This window comes from Triturus cristatus, chromosome 4_1 (genome assembly GCF_964204655.1).
Source record: "Triturus cristatus chromosome 4_1, aTriCri1.1, whole genome shotgun sequence".
NCBI lineage: Eukaryota > Metazoa > Chordata > Amphibia > Caudata > Salamandridae > Triturus > Triturus cristatus.
In genome coordinates, this window is record NC_140585.1 from 844,903,261 (window position 1) to 844,924,591 (window position 21,331).

The window sequence follows — 21,331 nt, forward strand, 5'->3', positions numbered from 1 at the left end:
TGCAAACGTTCACCTCGGAAAGTCATTGCAAATGAGGCAATTACCAGTTTCATTGGTCCTCTCTTCTGTGCTATAGAGCAAAATTTAAATTTTCTCTTGGCCAGTGGGCTGAAAATCAATCTAAGATCCAATATGTTCAGCAAGTCTTTTTGTGTATACCGGGAGCAGCAATGCCCCTTTCTAGGAATCCTGATATTTACTTTGGAAAAACTGTTCATATATCATGTCAAGATGTTTGCATCCCATCCAGGGTTAGTTTTTACTGCATTCGGTTATCATTTGAGGGTTTCACGATTTTGTTCCATCTATTAATCTCAGACAACAATACTTCCAGTTTTATTTATTCAGTTATTTATTCGGCATATACTAGTCAAAGTAATTATGGAGTTGGGAGTTCTGAGAGCGAAAAAGGGAGGCGATTAGCAGAATAAAAATGTTTCAAGTTTTATTTTTCAAAAAGGCTTGAGTGGAGAAAATAGCAGGACAGTCTGTAATTGTGGGCTCTCAGCGCAACCTGTTCATAGGGGCGGTACTGGACACTACTGTGTGTCGAGCATTCCCTCCCCCTCAAAGGATTCTCGACATACAGGAAATGATTCCCTTGTTTTACAATGGAGCGGTCGTTCCAGTCCTGAAGGTCCTTCGTCTGCTCGGTCTGTTTGCTTCCTGCGTTCTCTTGGTCAACTATGCACGCTGGCACATGAGGGTGCTCCAGTGGTGCCTCCGCAGGCAGTGGTATCAGCACAACGGAGATCTCGGGGAGTCTGTGAGGATCTCCAGAGAAGCTGCAGTGGATCTGTCTTGGTGGAGCATGGAGGGCAATCTGTCTCAAGGAAATCCCTTCCATCAACCTCCATCGTTGGCCACAGTGATAACGGATGCATCCACTTTAGGGTGGGGTACTCATCTTGGGGATCTGGAGATCAAGGGTCGTTGGTCTCCAGAGGAAAGGTTGCTTCACATCAACCTTCTGGAATTACGGGCGATTCGTTTGGCACTAAAGGCCTTCCTCCCTTCCCTTCACGGTCCGTCAGTTCAAGTTCTGACGGACAACACTACCACGATGTGGTATGTCAACAAGCAGAGAGGAGTGGGGTTGCATTGCCTCTGCAGAGAGGCTCTTCGTCTCTGGTCCTGGGTTCAGGATCATCAGATTTGTCTGATGGCAAATCATCTGGCCGGAGTTCTGAACGTGCGTGCAGACAGTCTCTTCCAAGGAGGAGGAGCGGCTTCACCGCTTGGACGCTAAGAGGGCGGTGAGCTTTTACCTCGATAGGACTAAAGACTTTCGAGTGGATGACCAGCTCTTCGTGGGCTTTGTTGTCTGCAGGAAAGGCAGAGTGTTGCACAAGCGCACCCTTTCCAGATGGATTATCTTGTGCATCAAGATTTGTTACTCTTTGGCCGGTAAGGAACCTCCAGAGGGTATAAGGGCTCATTCTACAAGTGCAAAGTCTTCTACATGTGCCTTATCTAGAGGTGTTCCTGTGGAGGACATTTCTAGAGCGGCAACTTGGGCCTCCCTCCACACTTTTGCGAAGCATTACTTCTTGGATTCCGAGGTGAGGAGGGACGGACACTTTGCTCATTCTGTCCTTCAGGACTTTCTGGTATAGAAGGGTGGACACCCTATTCCGGGAGTGGGACTGCTGTGGGAATCTTTTCACAAGGTGAGGAATCCACTGGCAGATGTATCCATCAGAAGAACAAGTTACTTACCTTTGGTAACGCTTTTTCTGGTGGATACAGTATCTGCCTGTGGATTCCTCACTGACCCACCCGCCTCCCCGTTGTCCACCCTTGTATACCTACAATAGTGATGATGTTTAAAAATTTATTTATTACTGTCAAAGGAAGGGTGCTATTTCTTTTGCCTTCCTGTATTATCTTCACACTGTGTGTGTTGTTTTGTGTATTATGTACTGTGTATACTGTATATATATTGCTGTCAGTCAATCCGTGTGCCTCGAAGGCACGGAAAAAGGGCACAACTGAGATCATCACGCCGACGAGGTCCTCTTATGGATCCGGAGACGTCAGCGGAGCCACGAGCGGAGCCGTGCTTCTGTGACGTCGTCCTTGTCGGCGTGGAGAGCTACAAAAGTTTCCGAATGCTGCTGGGGCAGGTGATATTCACAAGGTGAGGAACCCACAGGCAGATACTGTATCCACCAGAAAAAGCGTTACCGAAGGTAAGTAACTTGTTTGTTTGGGAGAAAGCTAGGAAAAAGATCTTCCGCCCTGTTTATCCTTTTGAATGTGTGAAACGTTAAGAAGACCCATGTTGGATGATCAATCCTGTATGGAATGTAGGCAGTCACTAGGCCCTAATCATACGAGGGCCCTTCACAATGTTTGTCCTGAGGGTCAAATCTAAAGCTTTGAATTTAATTCTATGTTCTGCCGGATGTTATGAGGTAAGGGCTTTCTTGGCTGAGGAACCTTTAGGTATCTTATAAAAAACCCTAAATCTCCTCATATCTGTGCCTGTTAGACCAGAAGATCATGTGACCCCTTGTCATAATCGGAAACGGGTGTGGCGGTTCTTCCAGTAGAAACAAGCAATTCATCCCCTGGATAGCAATGATATTTAATCACTTGATTCTCAGCTGAAGATGCTGTGCACTAAGAAAGCCTGGACCACTTAAGGCCCATACTCTGCTGGACCCCCATGAGTATCGAACAGAATATACCCACTTTCTTATAAAATCCTTCTTCACCATAGGAAAGATAAGACTAGCTAGGCATTAGAGTGGTAGTCCACTTTTACATTGACAAATTCAAATATATCAAACTTTTAATGTTTGTTTAGTAGCTTCTTCTGAGAAAGTACATTCAAAATTAGTAATTTACTGCTTGTATTGCCAACAGGTTGATCTAGGGGACATTCCAGACAGGGAAAAGCCGCCTGTGCAACTTTTTTTATGCTCCCTTATTTCTGACATTTGTATAATGGTGACCAGAGGTCTCTTCACACATTTACCCGACATTACCGTCTGGATTCGGACTTCAGAAGTGACGCCCTAATGAGTCAGTCCTCCGCTCATTAACTGGGTGACTCAGTACACCTTCTTGATGGTTCTGTCCTGTCGCTATTTTCACTGCTGTGTTATGGGTTTTGTTGTAGGATGTTGGGGTTAGTAGGTTAGTTTCTTGGATTGCTCCCGATAGAATATTTCCTTTTGACATTCTTTCAGTCAGATGTAGGTTTCTTTGTGTGTGAAGGTGGTGTGTTGTATGCTAGTCTTGTGCATGTGAAGTTATGATTGGCACTAAGTTTGAATAGAGTGTAGAGGAGCAGCATATGGTCCAGAATATGTGTAGCAAGAATGCGATTGAAGTGCTTTTGTTGCTGATGTCTGTGCTAGTTTTGAGCTATAATTTCTGTTACTAAATTCTTTCAGTCTGCAGAATATCACACACATGGGTAGAATGTGGCCTTTTTAGGACCTTAGTGGATATGCTATGATTCTAATAAAACATAACAAATATTTTTATCTTTGAATCTATATAAAAGATTAACTTTCAGATGAATAAAACTAAATTTTTTCTTTTCTTAGTTGCTTTTAATTTAGGAAAAGGAGCCAGCACTTCGGGGGTGACCTCTAAAGCAGGGTAAGGCTTTGTCAGATATTCTGCTATAAAGAAATGAATGTAATTTACTCCAGTCACATCCAGTGTACGGCAATCTGTGAATTTTAAGGTTTGAATCTGTTTTATAAAGAGTAAGAACAATACAGAGTAATCCACATATATCTGTTGGCTGGTGGTAAATGCAATGAGAAAGTTTATATTGTAGCTATCATATAGAATAGAAGACAAAGAGGACGGGGTGAGGGAGGGGAGGGGTGGGGTGCATCTGGCGTGAAAATATACTGTGGGGGTAGTAGTGTTCTAGTGATTTGCAGTATGCTCTGTAGATTATAAGCGCAGTATCTGTAGATATTGGGGCAGAATAATTCGCAAAATTTGTCTGATAAGTATTGTATGCAGGGTTGCCACATCCTGTCAAATCGGGGAAGTTGTTGCGTGGTTGCTGCGGTCAATTTCTCCATTCCCAGTATTTTCCATATTTTATGTAGCCAGTCTTGGTGTGTGGGTACCATTTCTATTCCACACCTAGCGAGGAGGATTTGCTTTGCTGCCCCCAGTGTTAAAGAGACTGCTTTGCCTCTAGGGGATCTCAGTGGATAGGTTAGCGGATTGGGGAGGTCCAAAAATATGTAGCTTCGGAATTTGGGTATGTCTGTTTTAAACATAGTGTTAACTGTGTCTTGCACCACCTACCAGAACGACTATATCTTGGGGCAGTGCCATAGGAGGTGTGTGAGCGTACCCTGCTGACCACATTGCTGCCAGCACTGCCCGTCTCCTTTAGGGTTCCCAGGTGGCCACTCTGGCTTGGGTAAGATACCAGTAATGAACTATTTTTTTTAGGAGTATTTCTTTACTGGTGATGTTGAGAGCGAATGTTCGTGCTCAATGTAGGATTTCATTCCATTCTTTGTCTGTAAAGGAACTCTTACATTCTCTCTCCCATCTTGCTCTTGCGGGCGAGTGTTATGGGCGTGTTGGCTTTATCAGGTAGGCATAAATGTCTTGAGAGCAACTTCTTGTCTGTGGAGCATGTAAGGATCCATTTCTCGAAGGGCATCAATGGCCGACTAGCATGTGGGTGGATCCACGGACGAGTCACCTAGTGTGCCACTGCCAGGTACTGCCATCTCCCTGTATCTGGGAGGTTACAACATGTCTGCAGTGTGGAAAAATCCATTAGCCTTTCTGTGTCGAACAAGTCACCCAGTCTTTTACAGTTCGCTTCTTGCCACACCTTAAATCCCGACCCTGTGGCAGTCGGCAGAAAATCTGGTTTGCCTATCAGTGGCGTCTATGGGGATATTGGTGTGGAGAGGTCATGCTTCCGCTGCACCCTATCCCATACTCCGATCGTTGACCTTGCGCCTGGGGAGATATAAACACCTGCTGGTCGGTGTGGTTTAGGTAACCATGGTATTTTCCAGATGTGTGTGGCTGCAATGGCCTGATCTATAAAACACTAATGTTTTTCTGCGAGGATGCGGGCCATTCCACCATAAAGCGCAACTGGGCCACCTGATATTAATTGCAGAGGTTTGGGATCCCTAGACCTCCCGCGGATAGTGGAAGAAAAGCTTGTGTTCTGGCCATTCGTGCCTGTTTACCGTCCCAGATAAAGTCCCAAATAAGTGTTTGTAGTCCATCCAGTATCTGTGAGGAAGGCTGCAGTGGCAGGGTTCGCATGACATAGAGCAGCTTGTGTAGTAGTGTCATTTTGACAGCCACCATATGCCCCAGCTATGAGAGACTGTGAGACTTCCATTTAGTGAGATCTGTCCTTGCTAATAGATTCCCGTAGTTGTATGCAGGGGTACTCGAGAGTGTGGGATATATCTGGATTCCTAAATATGGGAATCCCACCCTTGGCCCACTGAAACGGGAACTGGCTGCGAAGTCGGGCACTCTCGGAGTCCGGGAGAGTCAGCTCAAGGATCAGAGATTTCTGCTGATTCATTTTGAAACCTGATGCCTCTCCAAACTCTGAGAGCTCCGCTGTGGCCACCGCTAGGGAATTGATCGGGTCAGTAAGGGTCAGTAGGACATTATCCGCATATAGCATGATTTTGTGTTCCCTCCCTCCCATCCAAATTCCAGTCACTTGCCGGTTCGCTTTCATTTGTTCTGCAAGGGGCTCCATTAGAGTGCAAAGAGCAGGGGGGACAAGGAACAGCCCTGTCTAGTCCCTTGCCTTATAGGGAAGGTGGGTGACTGCTCACCATTGACACAGATGCTGGCTTGAGGAGCTGCATAACAGGACTGCACCCAACTGCGGAATTGTGGTCCTAGGCCCACGTGCTCCAGCACTCGGTAAAAGTATGGCCAATGCACCCTATCGAAGACCTTCTTGGCATCGACCGTCAATAAAAGGGCTGGTACACATGAGCGTTGTACTTTGTCCAGTAGGTAACAGTCTTTTTTGTGTTGTCCCTACATCCACGCTCTGGGATAAACCCGGCTTGGTCTGGGTTGACTAGTCCATGCAATCTTCGCATCTGCATTTAAAAGTGAGATCAGGCGGTAGGAAGCACTTGGGAATCACCGTGATGGTGGCTAATCGCATTGAGTCGGGTAGCGAGCCACTTTTTTCAAGTGAAATAAATAAATTGCACTAGTATCGGGGCTACCTGGGATGTGAAGGTTTTATAAAATTCCGCTCCATTGCCGTCCGGGCCCGGCGCCTTATGGGGCTGTAGTTTATGTATAGGGGTGAGTACCTCCTGTGTTGTAATCACTTTTTCTAGAGCTGTAAACATGGCTACAACGTTATCTGGAGGTTATACCTGGGCCAAGTATGCCACCACGTCCGATTCCTGCAGTGGTTCGGCCGAATAGAGTGCCCTATAGAAAGTTACAAAAGCGTCAGCAATGTCTACATCTGTGTTGCTCATGGAGCCATCCACCCCCATATCTCTGATATTCATCGGTGCGCCAGCATATGTTCCACTTGTTGCCCCCAACGTAATATTTCTGGCATAGCCTTAACAGAGCATATTCCGCCCTTCCCATGTCTATTGCATGCAATTGTTTTCGGCTGCCTGTTATTTGGCGGCGAACTGCCATAGAGCTCGACTGGGCATGGGCTGTCTCCAGCTCCTTAATCTGTGTTTCCAGACAGCAATGTTTATCCTGCCGTACTCTCTTATACCCTGTGGTGATTCCAATGAAATGGCCCAGAAGGACTACGTTTAGGGTTTCCCACAGTATGGAGATGTCAGTCTCAGGGAGGTGGGGGTGGAAGGGGGGGGGGTGTCGTTGCATACTGATGGGAGAGTGGTCAGAGTGCAGCAACTCCTATGTCTGCCGAGATCGTGTCCTGTGTTATCCCTGAAGTTTGTGAGGAAGTAATCAATGCGTGTGTATGTTTGATGGGCCGCTAACAAGAAAGTGTAGTCTACTTCTGTGGGGGGGTGTGTGTCGCCATATTTGTCAGCCCTGCATCACCCAACCAGTATTTGGTGCCTGAAGTGAGCCCCCCATTTTGACCTGCTCTAAGGATAGATCTATTGTTTTCCGTGTCCATTGCAATATTGAAGTCACCCCCCCCCCACCCCCCCCCCCCACCACCAGTTCCCCGTCCGAAGTGGTCAGTAGGTGACCCAAAGTATCCCTGAAAACGGTTTCCTGCCTTTCATTGGGAGGGTAGACTGTAGCTACTGTGTATCTGGTGCCTTGTAGTAGGACATGCAATGCTAACAGCCGACCCGGGATATTCAGGAAGACCCTCCACCTTGCCTGTGAAATGTGTGGCAAACAGGATAGCTACTCCTACCTTCTTGGTAAGTCCGTATGAGAAATACTGTCGATCAAACCAGTGGGAGCGTACCCGCCGCCAGTCATTCTGGAGCAAGTGGGTTTCTTGTAGCATGCAGATATCACTTTTGGAGTCTTTAAAAAATGAGAGAACTGCTAGTCGCTCAGCAGGAGTTTTAAGGCCTTTGACATTGAGGCTAAGCAAGGACACTATGAATAATACCTATGTATGACATTTTCCACCCAACCAGGCTCGGCCGTCCATCCCCCGGGGTAGGGTGCAGTGCTGTGGTGTAAGCAGGTAGAAAAGAATAGAAAGATTGAAGTTAGCAAGTTGAGGGTAACAGTAGATGGGTAACGTATCGAACAACTTCCCCCACCAGAGAATACTCAAAACATCAAAGTTGGGGTCCATGTCGTGTGTGTATACAGGTTTGAAGCCTAGTCATCTGGATGGAGCTCCACCGGAGAAACTGCGCAGTTGGGGCAGTGAGGGTGGCAGCCCAGGCCGTCTCTACAGCCGCCATCGGGGAGCTCAAGGAGAGCTAGAGGGCTGGCGAAGGCTTAATGGTAACCAGTTCAGTTCATTCTGTCCCCATCCCCTTGTAGTTGTTGGAGCAATCATGAACACTCTTCGCGGCTTTCCGCTTCGGTGGGCTTATTCAGTGTTTTCTGTCTCCGCCTGGAGGAGCGCCGTGTGCCCAGATCCCCACCCGCGGGTTTCCAGGCCAGTAATCTGGAGGGCGCAGAGTATCGGAGATCTTGGATGTCTGGCAGGTCATGGGTATCATCAAGGGTGCGAATCATCTGAACCGCCTCCTTCCATACGAACTGGAGGCGAAAGGGGTGGCCCCATTTGTATCTAATGTCCCAGGCCCGTAGGATGTTTGTTATGGGCTTGAGGGCTCTGCGGCGTTGTAGTGTAGTTGGGGACAGATCCTGATAAAGCCAAATCCTAAGGCCCTCGGACTCCGATTTCAACTCCCATGCAGCAGCCATTATGGCATCTTTCTGCCGATAGTAATGAAGGCAGGTGAGTATGTCTTGAGACTGACCTGGTGTACTGGCCGGTCTCCTGGCCTGGTGCGTGCGGTCTAGAATGATCTCCTGATCCTGCAGGGAGGGTGTCACATGTTTAAAGAGACGAGTCAAACTCTTCCAGGCCGCCCGGGATGGCCCGAGCCGGCACACCTTTGATGTGTATGTTGGAGCACTGGGATCTGTTCTCCAGATCTTTGATCTGGTATCGCAGGTCTGAGTTCTGGTTTTGTAGCTCCAGTAGCTCCTGGCGGTGTCCCTCCAGTTCCTCTTCCCGGGCGTCCTGGTTTTGCACCTTCAAAGTCCTTCTTTGGTCTATGGTGTCGACGTCTTTGCGAATCCCCTTAATAACTGAGGTGATGTTGCAATTGAGTCCTACAAAATCATTGCGAAGGGAGCTAAACAGCTGCTCCAAAAATGTCTTCGTTATTGGGGGCTCATCCCTGCCGCTGTCCTTGCCTCGGACCTGGTCTGCAGACATTCCTGGTTCCTCCACCTCCGGTAATGCATCAGTTTTCTTTGCACCCGACCTGGCGAACATATCTTTTTTGGAGAGATCTTTTTTCGACAAACGGTGAGAAGACATCCCGTCTATGAATGGGCTCACCAGATATGAGGCTGTATAGTTATTAAGTGACACACCTCAGTTATGTGCCCCTCTTCCAGGTTCCCCGTGCAATCCTGTCCAACTTGGTGAAGTTATAGGCCTCTGCTGTGTCGCCCCAAACCTCCAATCCCCGCCTCTGGTGTGAATTTTAATTTTAAAGGGAAACTTCAATATAATTTTAAAAGTCCACCCAAATCCATCCTGCCACACAAGCATACGGCTTTCTCTGGGGACTTTTCCATCAGCAGATGTTGCATCACCCACAAATGGTTGTCACTTTTAAGTCCACTGTAACCTTATAGGTATTGGCAGTGATCACTGGAGTTTACGAAATATCATCTCAAGTGTTATTAAAGAAAGAATTGGCTTGAGAGAGGGGGTAAAGAGTAGTGTGCTTTTCTGAAGAAGTGTTGGCTGTGGCAGGAATGGTGTTTGACGTTTTAAGGAGACCTGAGAAGGACTTACGAATTGGTTACCAAGGGCCTTGGACCCCGCCTACAAATCGTACTTGGCCCTGATACAGGTCATCAGTGTGCGATATGTGTTGTGCAAAGGTGCTCTAAGCACAACATGCACCTGTATTCGTCAGTAGTCCATACTGATTTACCTATCAAACACCAATTAGAGATTGGTGTCAGACAGTGGATCCTCTTACTCACTGCTTGTCTCTCTTGCTTATGGCAATTGTCGACTTTTCATCTGTGGATACTTATTCTGCATCAATTCCTGATTATTTCACCAATGCTCCTCTCTGATCCTGCATTCATAACAAATTGTATCCGGTGTACTTTAAACCTAACCTAATTAAACAAGCCATGATTACTCCTCTCCCAAACAATCTCTGCCCGGTCCCTGAATACCCTAGGTTAGCAATGACCAACTCCAAAACTGAATCAGATCTCCCAGTTTATGGACAGCTGCCAGTGTGATTTTAGATTAACATCCTGTAAACCATTCTTGAAGAACTGGACTAAGATAATTGTCATGTAATCTTTATATACAAAGAAGGTTTAAATGAAGTTCACTACCTTTTGTAATTCTTTATTTTAGAAATGGATCCATTATGGCTGAAACCATGGCCCAAAAAACAAATTGAGGTGGTGTGTTTTAATTGAACAAGTCAAGCAGTCTGTGCAGTTGTAAAGCTGGGTACAGAACCAGTGACTTATCTCTCAACTTCAGAATGAAAGTGTTGGGAACTCAGAAAATTACTTTTGTATGAAACCTTACAATAAGGAGGCTCCCCATAACGTTATTTTTTTCTTGGTTTCTCTTCTGGGGCAACTGCAAGAGTTTAGACACCTATGCTTATAGTGGTTTCCTTCCATGATGCGGATAAAGAAGACTGCTTCCCAGAGGCAACTGCTCTTGTTCGTTAACCTTGCCAGCCTTTTAATGTTTAGAGAACCAATGAAGAGAGGAATATGGAGCAGATGTGTAATTTAATTTATTTATAATAATTCTGAACTTTTTGTAAGTTCATGTTTAATTAGAATACACTTTAGAGTCTGCCTCGTTACTCTGTTTTGATTAGTATCATCATGAATGAATACAATTCTAACGTAGAGCAAGTTGGAATCCCATTTCAGGCCCTTCCTTGTCACATGGTGTGTTCGTGCTTGAAGAGTGTTGCGTTATAGTATACTGTAGTTTTAACACCCTAAACGTTTCCCAACAGTTCTCTTGGACCAAGTGCACTGAAGACAATAGGGGGAACTGGATCTGTGAAACGAAAGGAATCCTCTCACAGCTCATCACAAGCGAAGGTGAAAAAGAAAAAATCTGCGCTTGATGAGATCATGGAGGTATAGTTATTTTCCACAGAATTGTGTGAAATGAACTCCCAGCATGTGCACAGTGTTCTGTTTGAGAGTATTTGGCAAGTTTACACATTGATTGTTTTTTGTCGAGCCTCACACATTTTAATCAATTACTTATGAACAACATTACATTTAAGTTTTTCTTCAATTTGTACGAACATTGCTTTCTGTTTTTCTCTGAACAGATTTTCTGGTTTTACGTTGGGGTTCTCATAAACATTTCTTTTTTTTCTTCTCATCAGTCTGGTGCAATTGTTTTCTTACATATTCACATTGGTTTAACATGACATATGACGTATCCTGGGATTAACCTCCACTTTCAAAAACTTGCATTTGCTTACACAATTGCAAAGCATAATCTGTAATCAGCTGTATTCTAAGTGATATTTTGCTCCTTAGATTCTGCTGCTGCAAAAAAAGAATTCTCAATCACATAAACTGACCTATTTTCTTCAGAATGCTGCTTTTTGGTGTTGTATCTTTTGTATCAGCATGGGCTCTGTTGAGAAAAAATATTGGGAATGCTTTGTTTATATAGATTCCATATGGTATATTTGTTTTCAGCATTTTGATTTTGCAACCTGTATTGTAAAGATTGACATGCATTGCATATTTCAGCGATCTAGTGGTTGTTTGGAAAAGTACAGCTTGCTTTTCTAACACAACAGGTTTCATTTTTGCGGTTGGCAGAGGCACATAATATTAAGACCTCTTTATGACATCCACCAGTTCTCCAAAATACTTTGCTGGGTGACACCATATTTAGATTAATTTCTGCTGTTACATGGTAACTTTAAGGAGATAAATTGGCAGGATCTTTGGAATGGACTATGGTGGAGGACCAGCCTTTGAGGTGGAACATGGGTTTGTGTTTTTGGAATTCTACAGCATTCGAGGTATATGAAAATATTTTCAATTGTTGGTAAATATTGGCTCCCACTTGCTGGTTTGTTTACAGTTATGAAAAAACTGTTTACCCTGGATGTCGCAAGTGTTTACTTCATAAACCAGTGTAAGTGTGAGCCAGTGGCTTATCGCTGGACCAATGCCTGGAAATCAGCTTTAGGAAACCTGACCGCTACAACACTTAATTATTTGAAGCAGAAACGTTGAACTGTTTGTCATGTCCTCCTAATCATTTTTGGAGCGTTATACCCTTTATGAAGCATCCAACCTTGAATATTATGGAGCAGGGAGACAGAACAACTTTTTGAAAATGAGCCACATGCAATTCCATATAAGGTGAATGGATCTGTGGTGCGAGTAATGAAAACCATTACTGCTGTGCCCAAAGCAGAGCACCCCATGTCCAAACCAGGGAGCACCCATGCTCCTCCACACCATCAACCGCTTCCTGACGAACGCCTTGTTCCCCGATGACTGGAAACACGCCGAGATCAACCCCCTCCTGAAGAAGCCCTCGGCAGACCCCCTCTGACCTCAAGAACTACAGACCCATCTCCCTGCTCCACTTCCCAGTGAAAGTCATTTAGAAAGCCATCAACAGCCAATTCACCACCTTCATCGAAGAGCACAACATCCTCGACTCCTCCCAATCCGGCTTCAGAAGAAACCACAGCACAGAAACCGCCCTCCTCGTCTCAACAGATGACATCCGCTCCCTACTGGACAGAGGAGAAACAGTAGCCCTCATCCTCCTCGACCTATCAGCAGCCTTCGACACAGTCTCTCACCGCACCCTAATTCGCAGACTCCATGACGCAGGGATCCGGGACAAGGCCCTCTACTGGATCCACTCCTTCCTCTGGCAGAACGCAGCGGGTCAGACTCCCCCCCCCCCCCCCCCCCCCCTTTCCTCTCGGACCCTAAACCTACCACCTGCGGAGTCCCCCAGGGGTCCTCCCTCAGCCCCACGCTCCTCAACGTCTATATGGCTCCGCTCGCCTCCATCGTCAGAACCTACGGACTCAACATTATGTCATACTCAGACGACACCCAACTCATCCTCTCCTTATCCAAAGAACCTAACACCGCCAGACACAACTTTCAAGAAGGCATGGAAGCCGTCACCAAATGGATGAAAAGCAGCTGCCTACAACACAACACCGACAAAACAGAAGTACTCATCTTGGGCCCAAACCACGACGCCTGGAACGACACATGGTGGCCCTCCGCCCTCGTAAGCTCACCCATCCCCACGGACCATGCACGCAACCTGGGAATCATCCTGGACTCTGAGCTCAAAATGGACTGCCAGATCAACTCTGTTGCATCCTCCTGCTTCCACACCCTCCGCCTCCTACGTAAGACCTTCAAATGGATCCCCCTAGAGCACAGAAAGAACGTCACTCATGCCCTCGTCACCAGCAGACTCGACTACGGCAATGCACTCTATGCCGGAATAAACAAAAACCTCACCTGCAAGCTACAAAACATCCAGAACACCGCTGCAAGATTGGTCCTCAACCTGCCAAGACACTGCCACATCTCCCAGCACCTGCACACACTCCACTGGCTCCCCATCGAGGTCAGAACCGCCTTCAAGATTCAAACCCACGCACACAAAGCCCTCCACAACACCGGACCAGCATACCTGAACAGTCGACTCAAATTCCACGCTCTCCAAAGGACCCTAGGATCAGCCCAGCTCTCCTACACTTTGGTCCCCCGCACCAGAAAGACCAGATTGGGAGGCCGCTCTTTCTCTTTCCTCGCGGCCAGAGCCTGGAATGCCCTTCTGCTCCACCTCAGGCAGACATAGCTCCCCACCTTCGCGAGAAACCTTAAAACCTGTCTCTTCGACAGACCTCCTCCTTGATGGACTGGAACCTGCACCCTCCCCACAGCGCCTTGAGACCCTCACGGGTGAGTAGTCACGCTATAACAAACACATGATTGACAAACAAACAAACACCTTGAAGTTTAACAGCAAGACAATATTGAGCTAAGAGCTCAATAGGACTAAGGGCTAAGAACATACCGCTAGGTGCATCAGAGTTGAGGGACCATACTGGCATAAATCTCACAAGCTTTAATCCTCAAAAGAGGATAAGAATTAATGGAATTGGAACACATTGCAATTGGAACTCATTACCATGTCAAAGTCGCAACCGCTATCTACGCTGTACGTACAGATTCACAAGAACATACTCTTAACCGCTCCAAAATTACAGTAGACCATGGTTTTGGAACCAAATTTTTTGATGTTGAGCGACAACAAGAAAAATCTTAAATTGAACAGTTCTTCGATACGTCTGTCCACACTGCCCTTGATCAAAGTGGTGATCCCCAAATGTGCAGTTAAAACGGGGTGATTGAATGCTTGAATTTGTCAGTCACTGGCGATCACTCGTGGGTGCGTTCTAGTGCATAGTTTTTCTGCTACCGTACCACTCTATAGAAAAGCTGGTTTGCATAAGGCTGTTTTCTGTCTGATGTGGCATGAAGTTGCTGAGATTAATTCCAGCATTCCATCCATATTTTTTGGGGGGTTTCTCAGTGCGACAGGTATGACCAGACACTGTGACTCACTGTGCCACTGGAGCCAAACTACACTATACCGATGACAACCTAGTAGGCCGAAACTAATCTGGTATTGCTTGTGTCCTTTTTCAGAAGGTACATGGCTTGGCAGTTCGGGCTGGGCTCTTCCTATTCAAGCAGGACCAAGGCTGTTTTGCATATAGCTTGTTCCTGTGTGAGGTTGCCAACAACTATGGGTGGTAATGTGGTTTGAGTAATTATAAGTGGCTTGGATTAATTCAAGCATTCCGCCTATCTCTTTTTTTTATTTTTCTTACGTGTGCTGCTAGGCACCGAAACATGCTGTGCCAGTTTTGGTGCAGAAATGGGTGTCCTCAAACCTAGAGATTGAAAGAGGACAAAATTACTTTTGAGGAACCACTCCAATTCGAATCGCATCCAAATATTAGACCTTGGTTGCAATAGAGCTCGAAATAAATAATTCAAAACAAAGAATTCCGTCTCTGTATGACGTTCAGTGGTATATGAAATCCCAGTGAAATGCCTGCTGACGTGGAGGATGATGAATCCTATTTTTTTTTTAGATATTTTAATTATGGGTAAAATGGAGAGCATATGTGAAACATTGATGTGTCTACAATCACATCCTAGCCAAAGCTGATTTGGACCACGCTTGCATGTATACTGCATTTTGTGTCTTAAATTGTTCATATTAAATTGGAACAAGGAAGGAAGAAAGACTTTGTGGCTTGTTGTAATCGATGAAACCGAGAAGGATTATAAATCAGCAACCCATTACATATACACATCTGGTGATCTTGATGCTGATTTTGCTATTTCCACAAACACCAGAAAATGCTCAGAGCAAGAAATTAGAAGCAATTTTAAAATGATGGCTACCACTTCTTATGAATATAGTCAATTCTACCAAATGTTTAGCATTGTTTAATTGCGCCCTGTGGGGCAAAATACAGAGGATAATGCATTATTCTCCACAGGAGCATCACAAAGAGTCCAGAGGAGACTGTCACGAGGGGCCACATTAATTCAACATTAAGAATTCCATAGACCAGGAAAATACATCTGCTAAGGTGGTCTCAGTGTAACAGCTTATTAGGCGACTTGCATTGCAAAAGGGTATCTGGCTTTAGACAGAAGGTACAGCAGCATGTATAGGATGTTATTTGCTAGCTTTGTCATTTGGTGACGAAGTAGGTGAAGTTCTAGAAAATCGTTTCAAAAAGAAACACAACCTCCTGTGTTTATGGTTGAATTCAATAAAAGCAGCCCTTCAAGGTGTAGCAGTCGTTCTTTGCCAAAACTATTGATAAAAATACCGCTGTTTCAAAGCCATTAGAACAGATTAGAAAAGTTGTGTCCCAGAGTGACACACACGTCTGTCACCTCAATGAGCAGGACATACACCCCACTTAAGGAGAATAAGAAGGACAAAAATCATATCTAACAGACATCAGTTAACCATTGTTGCACACTGTACAGAGGGTTTTAGATGTATTTCTCGGCCATTGTATTTTTCTTTCTGGTTAAATATTCCTTTGTATGGTTTGTGATGCACAGCATATTTTGCAGTGGTATTGCAGTTGTGGTGCATTCTCTCTCTGCCACGTAATCAGGACTCGAAGAGCTCCTGTTGTGGCATTTAGAATCCAGTATGATAGGTGTCCAGATGGGATCCGTGCTATATGATTTTTTAATTCAGAAAAACGATACCTTTTCCTTGTATGTAACGTCTCCACGTCTTTGTACCTGTATTAGACTGGACAATAACCACAGCCCTTAAAACAATGGGTGATTAGTAAAGGAGCACTTTTCACAATTTTTAAATATTTTTGAGTTTTGTTGGCACAGGTAGCAATAAAAGACATGCCATGGGCAAGGAGTAAATTCTAAGTCATTTGTAATCTTAAAAAAGGATGGCTCATTGAGACCAGTTTTGGATCTCTGACCTATAAGTAGATGGATAGGAGTGCAGAACGTTTGTATGATTACACTTCAAGACATATTTCTGTCATGTCAGGTGACTTTGTGCCTACAATAGATAGCACTAACTTCCTTGTATTAACACAGCAAAAAAAATACATGTCTTAAAATATTTCAAAAACTCTAAAGGAAAGGAGAGTCACCCTTCACTGCCAAAAGGGACAGAGTAGTGTACAAATTCCCTTTTGTGCACCCTCATCACGTGGAACCCTCTTAGCTCATCCGAAGCAAATGGAAATACACTAAAAGATTTTTACATGAACGTGTATAAGTAATCTCTGTCACATTCACTGTTCTTTAAAAATGTTTTCATTTATTTTCAACCATGGGATTCATATATACTCTACACACATAAAATTATATTCCATTCTTTTCACAGGGATTTCTAAAGCTTATGGCTATCAAAAAAGGCTTCCCAGCGCTGTAACAACCAGATATGCTCAAATAAACCTATAACTAGAACAGTAAAGTTTTCAGTAATCTCCGGAAAGCTACTTCCGGTCATAAGTTCACAGGGAGTGCATTCCACAGTTTGGGTACTAAAAAGGCGAAGGACCTACCACCACTCCTGGTTCTCTATATCCTTGAGACTGCCAGAAGATATTAAGTGTTGGACCACAAACGTCTTGCAAAGTTATATGGAGTGTGACGTTTTTTAATCATTTAGGACCTCTTTTATGTATCGCTTTATGATATATGTACAATACTTTGAAGGGTATTCTCATAAGTACCGGCATCCAGTGAAGGCTTGCTAGGGCAGTAGTGGCGGGTTGATGCTTGGGAATCTTCAATAGTATCAGTGCTGCGATGTTCTGAATGACTTTAGTTTTTTTTAAAGCCGGCTTCAGGCTGCCTAGATTAAAAGAATTCTGAAAATCAAGTCTGGCGAATACTAAGCCTTGTATTCTCAGTCTTCGTGATGTCTCTGGTGGCCATCTAAGCAATTTTCCAAGGGCTCTTAATATGCCAAAACAAGTAGATGCTAATTTTTTTGGTTAGTGTCTCCATTGCCAATTTATCATCAATCCAAAAGCCAAGGCTTTTGACTTCTGTTTTTGGAGGGCAGTGTGCACCAAATGAGGAAAGGCAGTTCCATGAATCTCGAAGTTTTCGCCGATAAGCTTAAGGCTGGTTGCTGCCAACCACTCCATAACATGATTAAGGCAAGTGTTGAGTAGGGGTATTTATTGCTTCGTGGGGAAGCAATATGACAATCCGGAGTCTCGTCCACATATGATACAGAAGTGAAACTGTAATTAGTTATGATTTCTGCCAGTTTGCTAACATACAGATTGAACAACATTGGACTTAACGAAGACCCTTGTGAAGCTACAGTTAAGAGAATAAATGTTGGACCGAGTAGTTCCCTTGCAGACATGAAAAGTTCTGTTTGACAGAAATGAAATTATAATGAAAATCTCAAGCAAAGTCTAAAAAAGAACTATTCCAGGTTCATCATCTCTAACACAGCTACAATTTCTTACAATTCAGGACCACAATAATACACAATAAATTAAAAATAAACCAAAATGCAATAAGAGAAAACTATTGATGTGGCAGAAAAAATAAATGAAAACATTTTAAAGGACACAGAGTGTGACAGAGATTACTTATACGTGTTCATGTAAAAACCTTTTAGTGCAAATTCCCTTTTGTGCACCCTCATCACGTGGAACCCTCTTAGCCCTCTTAGCTCATCCGAAGCAAATGGAAATACACTAAAAGATTTTTACATGAACGTGTATAAGTAATCTCTGTCACATTCACTGTTCTTTAAAAATGTTTTCATTTATTTTCAACCATGGGATTCATATATACTCTACACACATAAAATTATATTCCATTCTTTTCACAGGGATTTCTAAAGCTTATGGCTATCAAAAAAGGCTTCCCAGCGCTGTAACAACCAGATATGCTCAAATAAACCTATAACTAGAACAGTAAAGTTTTCAGTAATCTCCGGAAAGCTACTTCCGGTCATAAGTTCACAGGGAGTGCATTCCACAGTTTGGGTACTAAAAAGGCGAAGGACCTACCACCACTCCTGGTTCTCTATATCCTTGAGACTGCCAGAAGATATTAAGTGTTGGACCACAAACGTCTTGCAAAGTTATATGGAGTGTGACGTTTTTTAATCATTTAGGACCTCTTTTATGTATCGCTTTATGATATATGTACAATACTTTGAAGGGTATTCTCATAAGTACCGGCATCCAGTGAAGGCTTGCTAGGGCAGTAGTGGCGGGTTGATGCTTGGGAATCTTCAATAGTATCAGTGCTGCGATGTTCTGAATGACTTTAGTTTTTTTTAAAGCCGGCTTCAGGCTGCCTAGATTAAAAGAATTCTGAAAATCAAGTCTGGCGAATACTAAGCCTTGTATTCTCAGTCTTCGTGATGTCTCTGGTGGCCATCTAAGCAATTTTCCAAGGGCTCTTAATATGCCAAAACAAGTAGATGCTAATTTTTTTGGTTAGTGTCTCCATTGCCAATTTATCATCAATCCAAAAGCCAAGGCTTTTGACTTCTGTTTTTGGAGGGCAGTGTGCACCAAATGAGGAAAGGCAGTTCCATGAATCTCGAAGTTTTCGCCGATAAGCTTAAGGCTGGTTGCTGCCAACCACTCCATAACATGATTAAGGCAAGTGTTGAGTGGGGGTATTTATTGCTTCGTGGGGAAGCAATATGACAATCCGGAGTCTCGTCCACATATGATACAGAAGTGAAACTGTAATTAGTTATGATTTCTGCCAGTTTGCTAACATACAGATTGAACAACATTGGACTTAACGAAGACCCTTGTGAAGCTACAGTTAAGAGAATAAATGTTGGACCGAGTAGTTCCCTTGCAGACATGAAAAGTTCTGTTTGACAGAAATGAAATTATAATGAAAATCTCAAGCAAAGTCTAAAAAAGAACTATTCCAGGTTCATCATCTCTAACACAGCTACAATTTCTTACAATTCAGGACCACAATAATACACAATAAATTAAAAATAAACCAAAATGCAATAAGAGAAAACTATTGATGTGGCAGAAAAAATAAATGAAAACATTTTAAAGGACACAGAGTGTGACAGAGATTACTTATACGTGTTCATGTAAAAACCTTTTAGTGCATTTCCATTTGCTTCAGATGAGCTATTAGAGAGTTCCATGTGATGAGGGTCCACAAAAGGGAATTTTAATTGTCTATTAAAAATTTTCAAAACCATTATCTGTTCATTGTTCGTTAATATTTGATCAAAGGTTGTTTACAAGGTGCCTTTCGTAAGAATTCTCATGTCATTTGTACCCTTAACTAGACAATTGTTTAGTGACAACGATTTCTCTTTAGCAAAGAAGAATGACACCGACCAGACCTCATGCTCTATTTTATTAAATCGCATGTATCTTGGAGATAGTACCTTTACAGCGGCAGTTGTAGATGGGTAGAAGGTTGTATTCGGTATACAACAAAAAGAATGCCATCTTTGCTGAACCAAACCACCATTTGCCAGGTATCCCAATCTCCGACAGTGAAATGATACAATATTTGGGATTAATGTCATTAGGCGTCCATTTGGTTCTTTTTCACGTGAGACCCCAAAGGAAGCGGCTGTTCAAGGAATGACCAAAGGCAGACGTGGACTATGAAGATGGAGTATTTGTTTCACCCAAGGCGGTGGATTTTCTGAAATGGTTGTGGGTGCGGCAAACCTGTAAAGTTGTATACCCCAAAATATTTCCTCAACAACATGCCCACTGGTTGATTAATCTGAGACTGTTAAACCTCAATTTCATGAGGCAGTTTGTCCCTGAGATAAGGTACCTTAACAGCAGGTCAAAAATGCAGTCAACTAAGTAAGGACCGACTCAATAACTGAGTTCTAGAGCAGGAATAAACATTTTAAAGATTTCATACAAAATTCAAAAGGTTTACAGAAAGTATACATGCAAATGCATGAAGAATGAATGCCATGAAGGCTCTCTGTGAATAGAACAATTCAGAATAATGTGCAAATCAGAAGAGAATTCGAAGGGGCTGATTACGATCTCGGTTTGAAAGCCTCTGATCTTAGGTTGGAGGCTTTCCGGCCGAGATCGTTGGATTCAATCCCGACTGTTGGAAGGAGCCCGTCGGCCAGTCGGAAGCCGACCCGTAATCCATTTAGACAGCGTTTTACGCCATCTGGACTATGATGCACGGTTTCCGACAGGCCTTCCATGCCTGGCCTTCTGACATGGAAAGCCTGTCAAAGTGTGTTTGGGGGCCCCTAGCAGGGCCCTCTTCTGTTCGTGGCCTTCGGCTGGGGGCTCCTATGGTGCCCCCTTGTTAATCCCCACGTCTTGGTGCCTGCCACGGGGTACAGGGATTAACACAACCTCCCATTTCCCTATGGGAGCTTGTGATACGGCCGGTTTACGGCCATAACACATGCTCTCAAAGGGAAATGTGAGTATGAGACCTCACCATGTGCTGTCTCATCATAATTAGGTTGTCGGGACCGCTGACCGGAGGCCTGTCTGTCCCGTTTCCTTGTCTCTGCCCAACATCGTAATAAGCCCCTAAGTCTTTAATGAGCTGTGAAATCACTAAGTAAAGGGGCAGCATCCCTAGATGCAATGCAGAAAAGCTATGGCTATCCCCAGCACTATCCCTCTTCATGAATAATGATTCTATTCTGACTCTATGCTAATGTCCCCCGGAGATGGCGGGACAAACTAATTACAAGAACAGCAGCATATTACTGTGAATGCAGTGCATGAGTGTTAAGTTGCTAAAAGATATTTGAGCACCAATTCTTAACTAAGCAGAATTCCAATCTGACAATAATTCTCTTCTGGCTGACATGCCAAACATGGATCATTAGATGAATGTGATGTCAAATACACCACAGAAGTATCTGTGAGTGTTGCAAACTACACACTATGAAGAGTTTCATAAGACATTCCAAAGTCACTAAACTTGGAACCATGGCTATTTAAATTATGACATTTGTCTGAAAGACCTGCAGAGAGAGGCCAGTAGACTAACAAGAAAGCAGTGCTGTACAGTCAATATAATTTGATTTGGGCAATAAGGAGCGGCATAT

The 21,331-nt window shown here is 44.0% G+C and overlaps 1 protein-coding gene across 2 annotated transcripts in view; it reads left to right on the forward strand.

The window, feature by feature from the left end:
* Window positions 1-21,331, forward strand: part of KIN (Kin17 DNA and RNA binding protein) — a 138,490-nt gene that overhangs the window by 46,901 nt on the left and 70,258 nt on the right. For both annotated transcript variants that reach the window (XM_085653536.1, XM_085653537.1), the window contains exons 7-8: window positions 3,561-3,615; window positions 10,671-10,797. In XM_085653536.1, coding sequence (XP_085509662.1) covers window positions 3,561-3,615; window positions 10,671-10,797 — 182 coding nt within the window. The remainder of the gene's footprint in view (window positions 1-3,560; window positions 3,616-10,670; window positions 10,798-21,331) is intronic.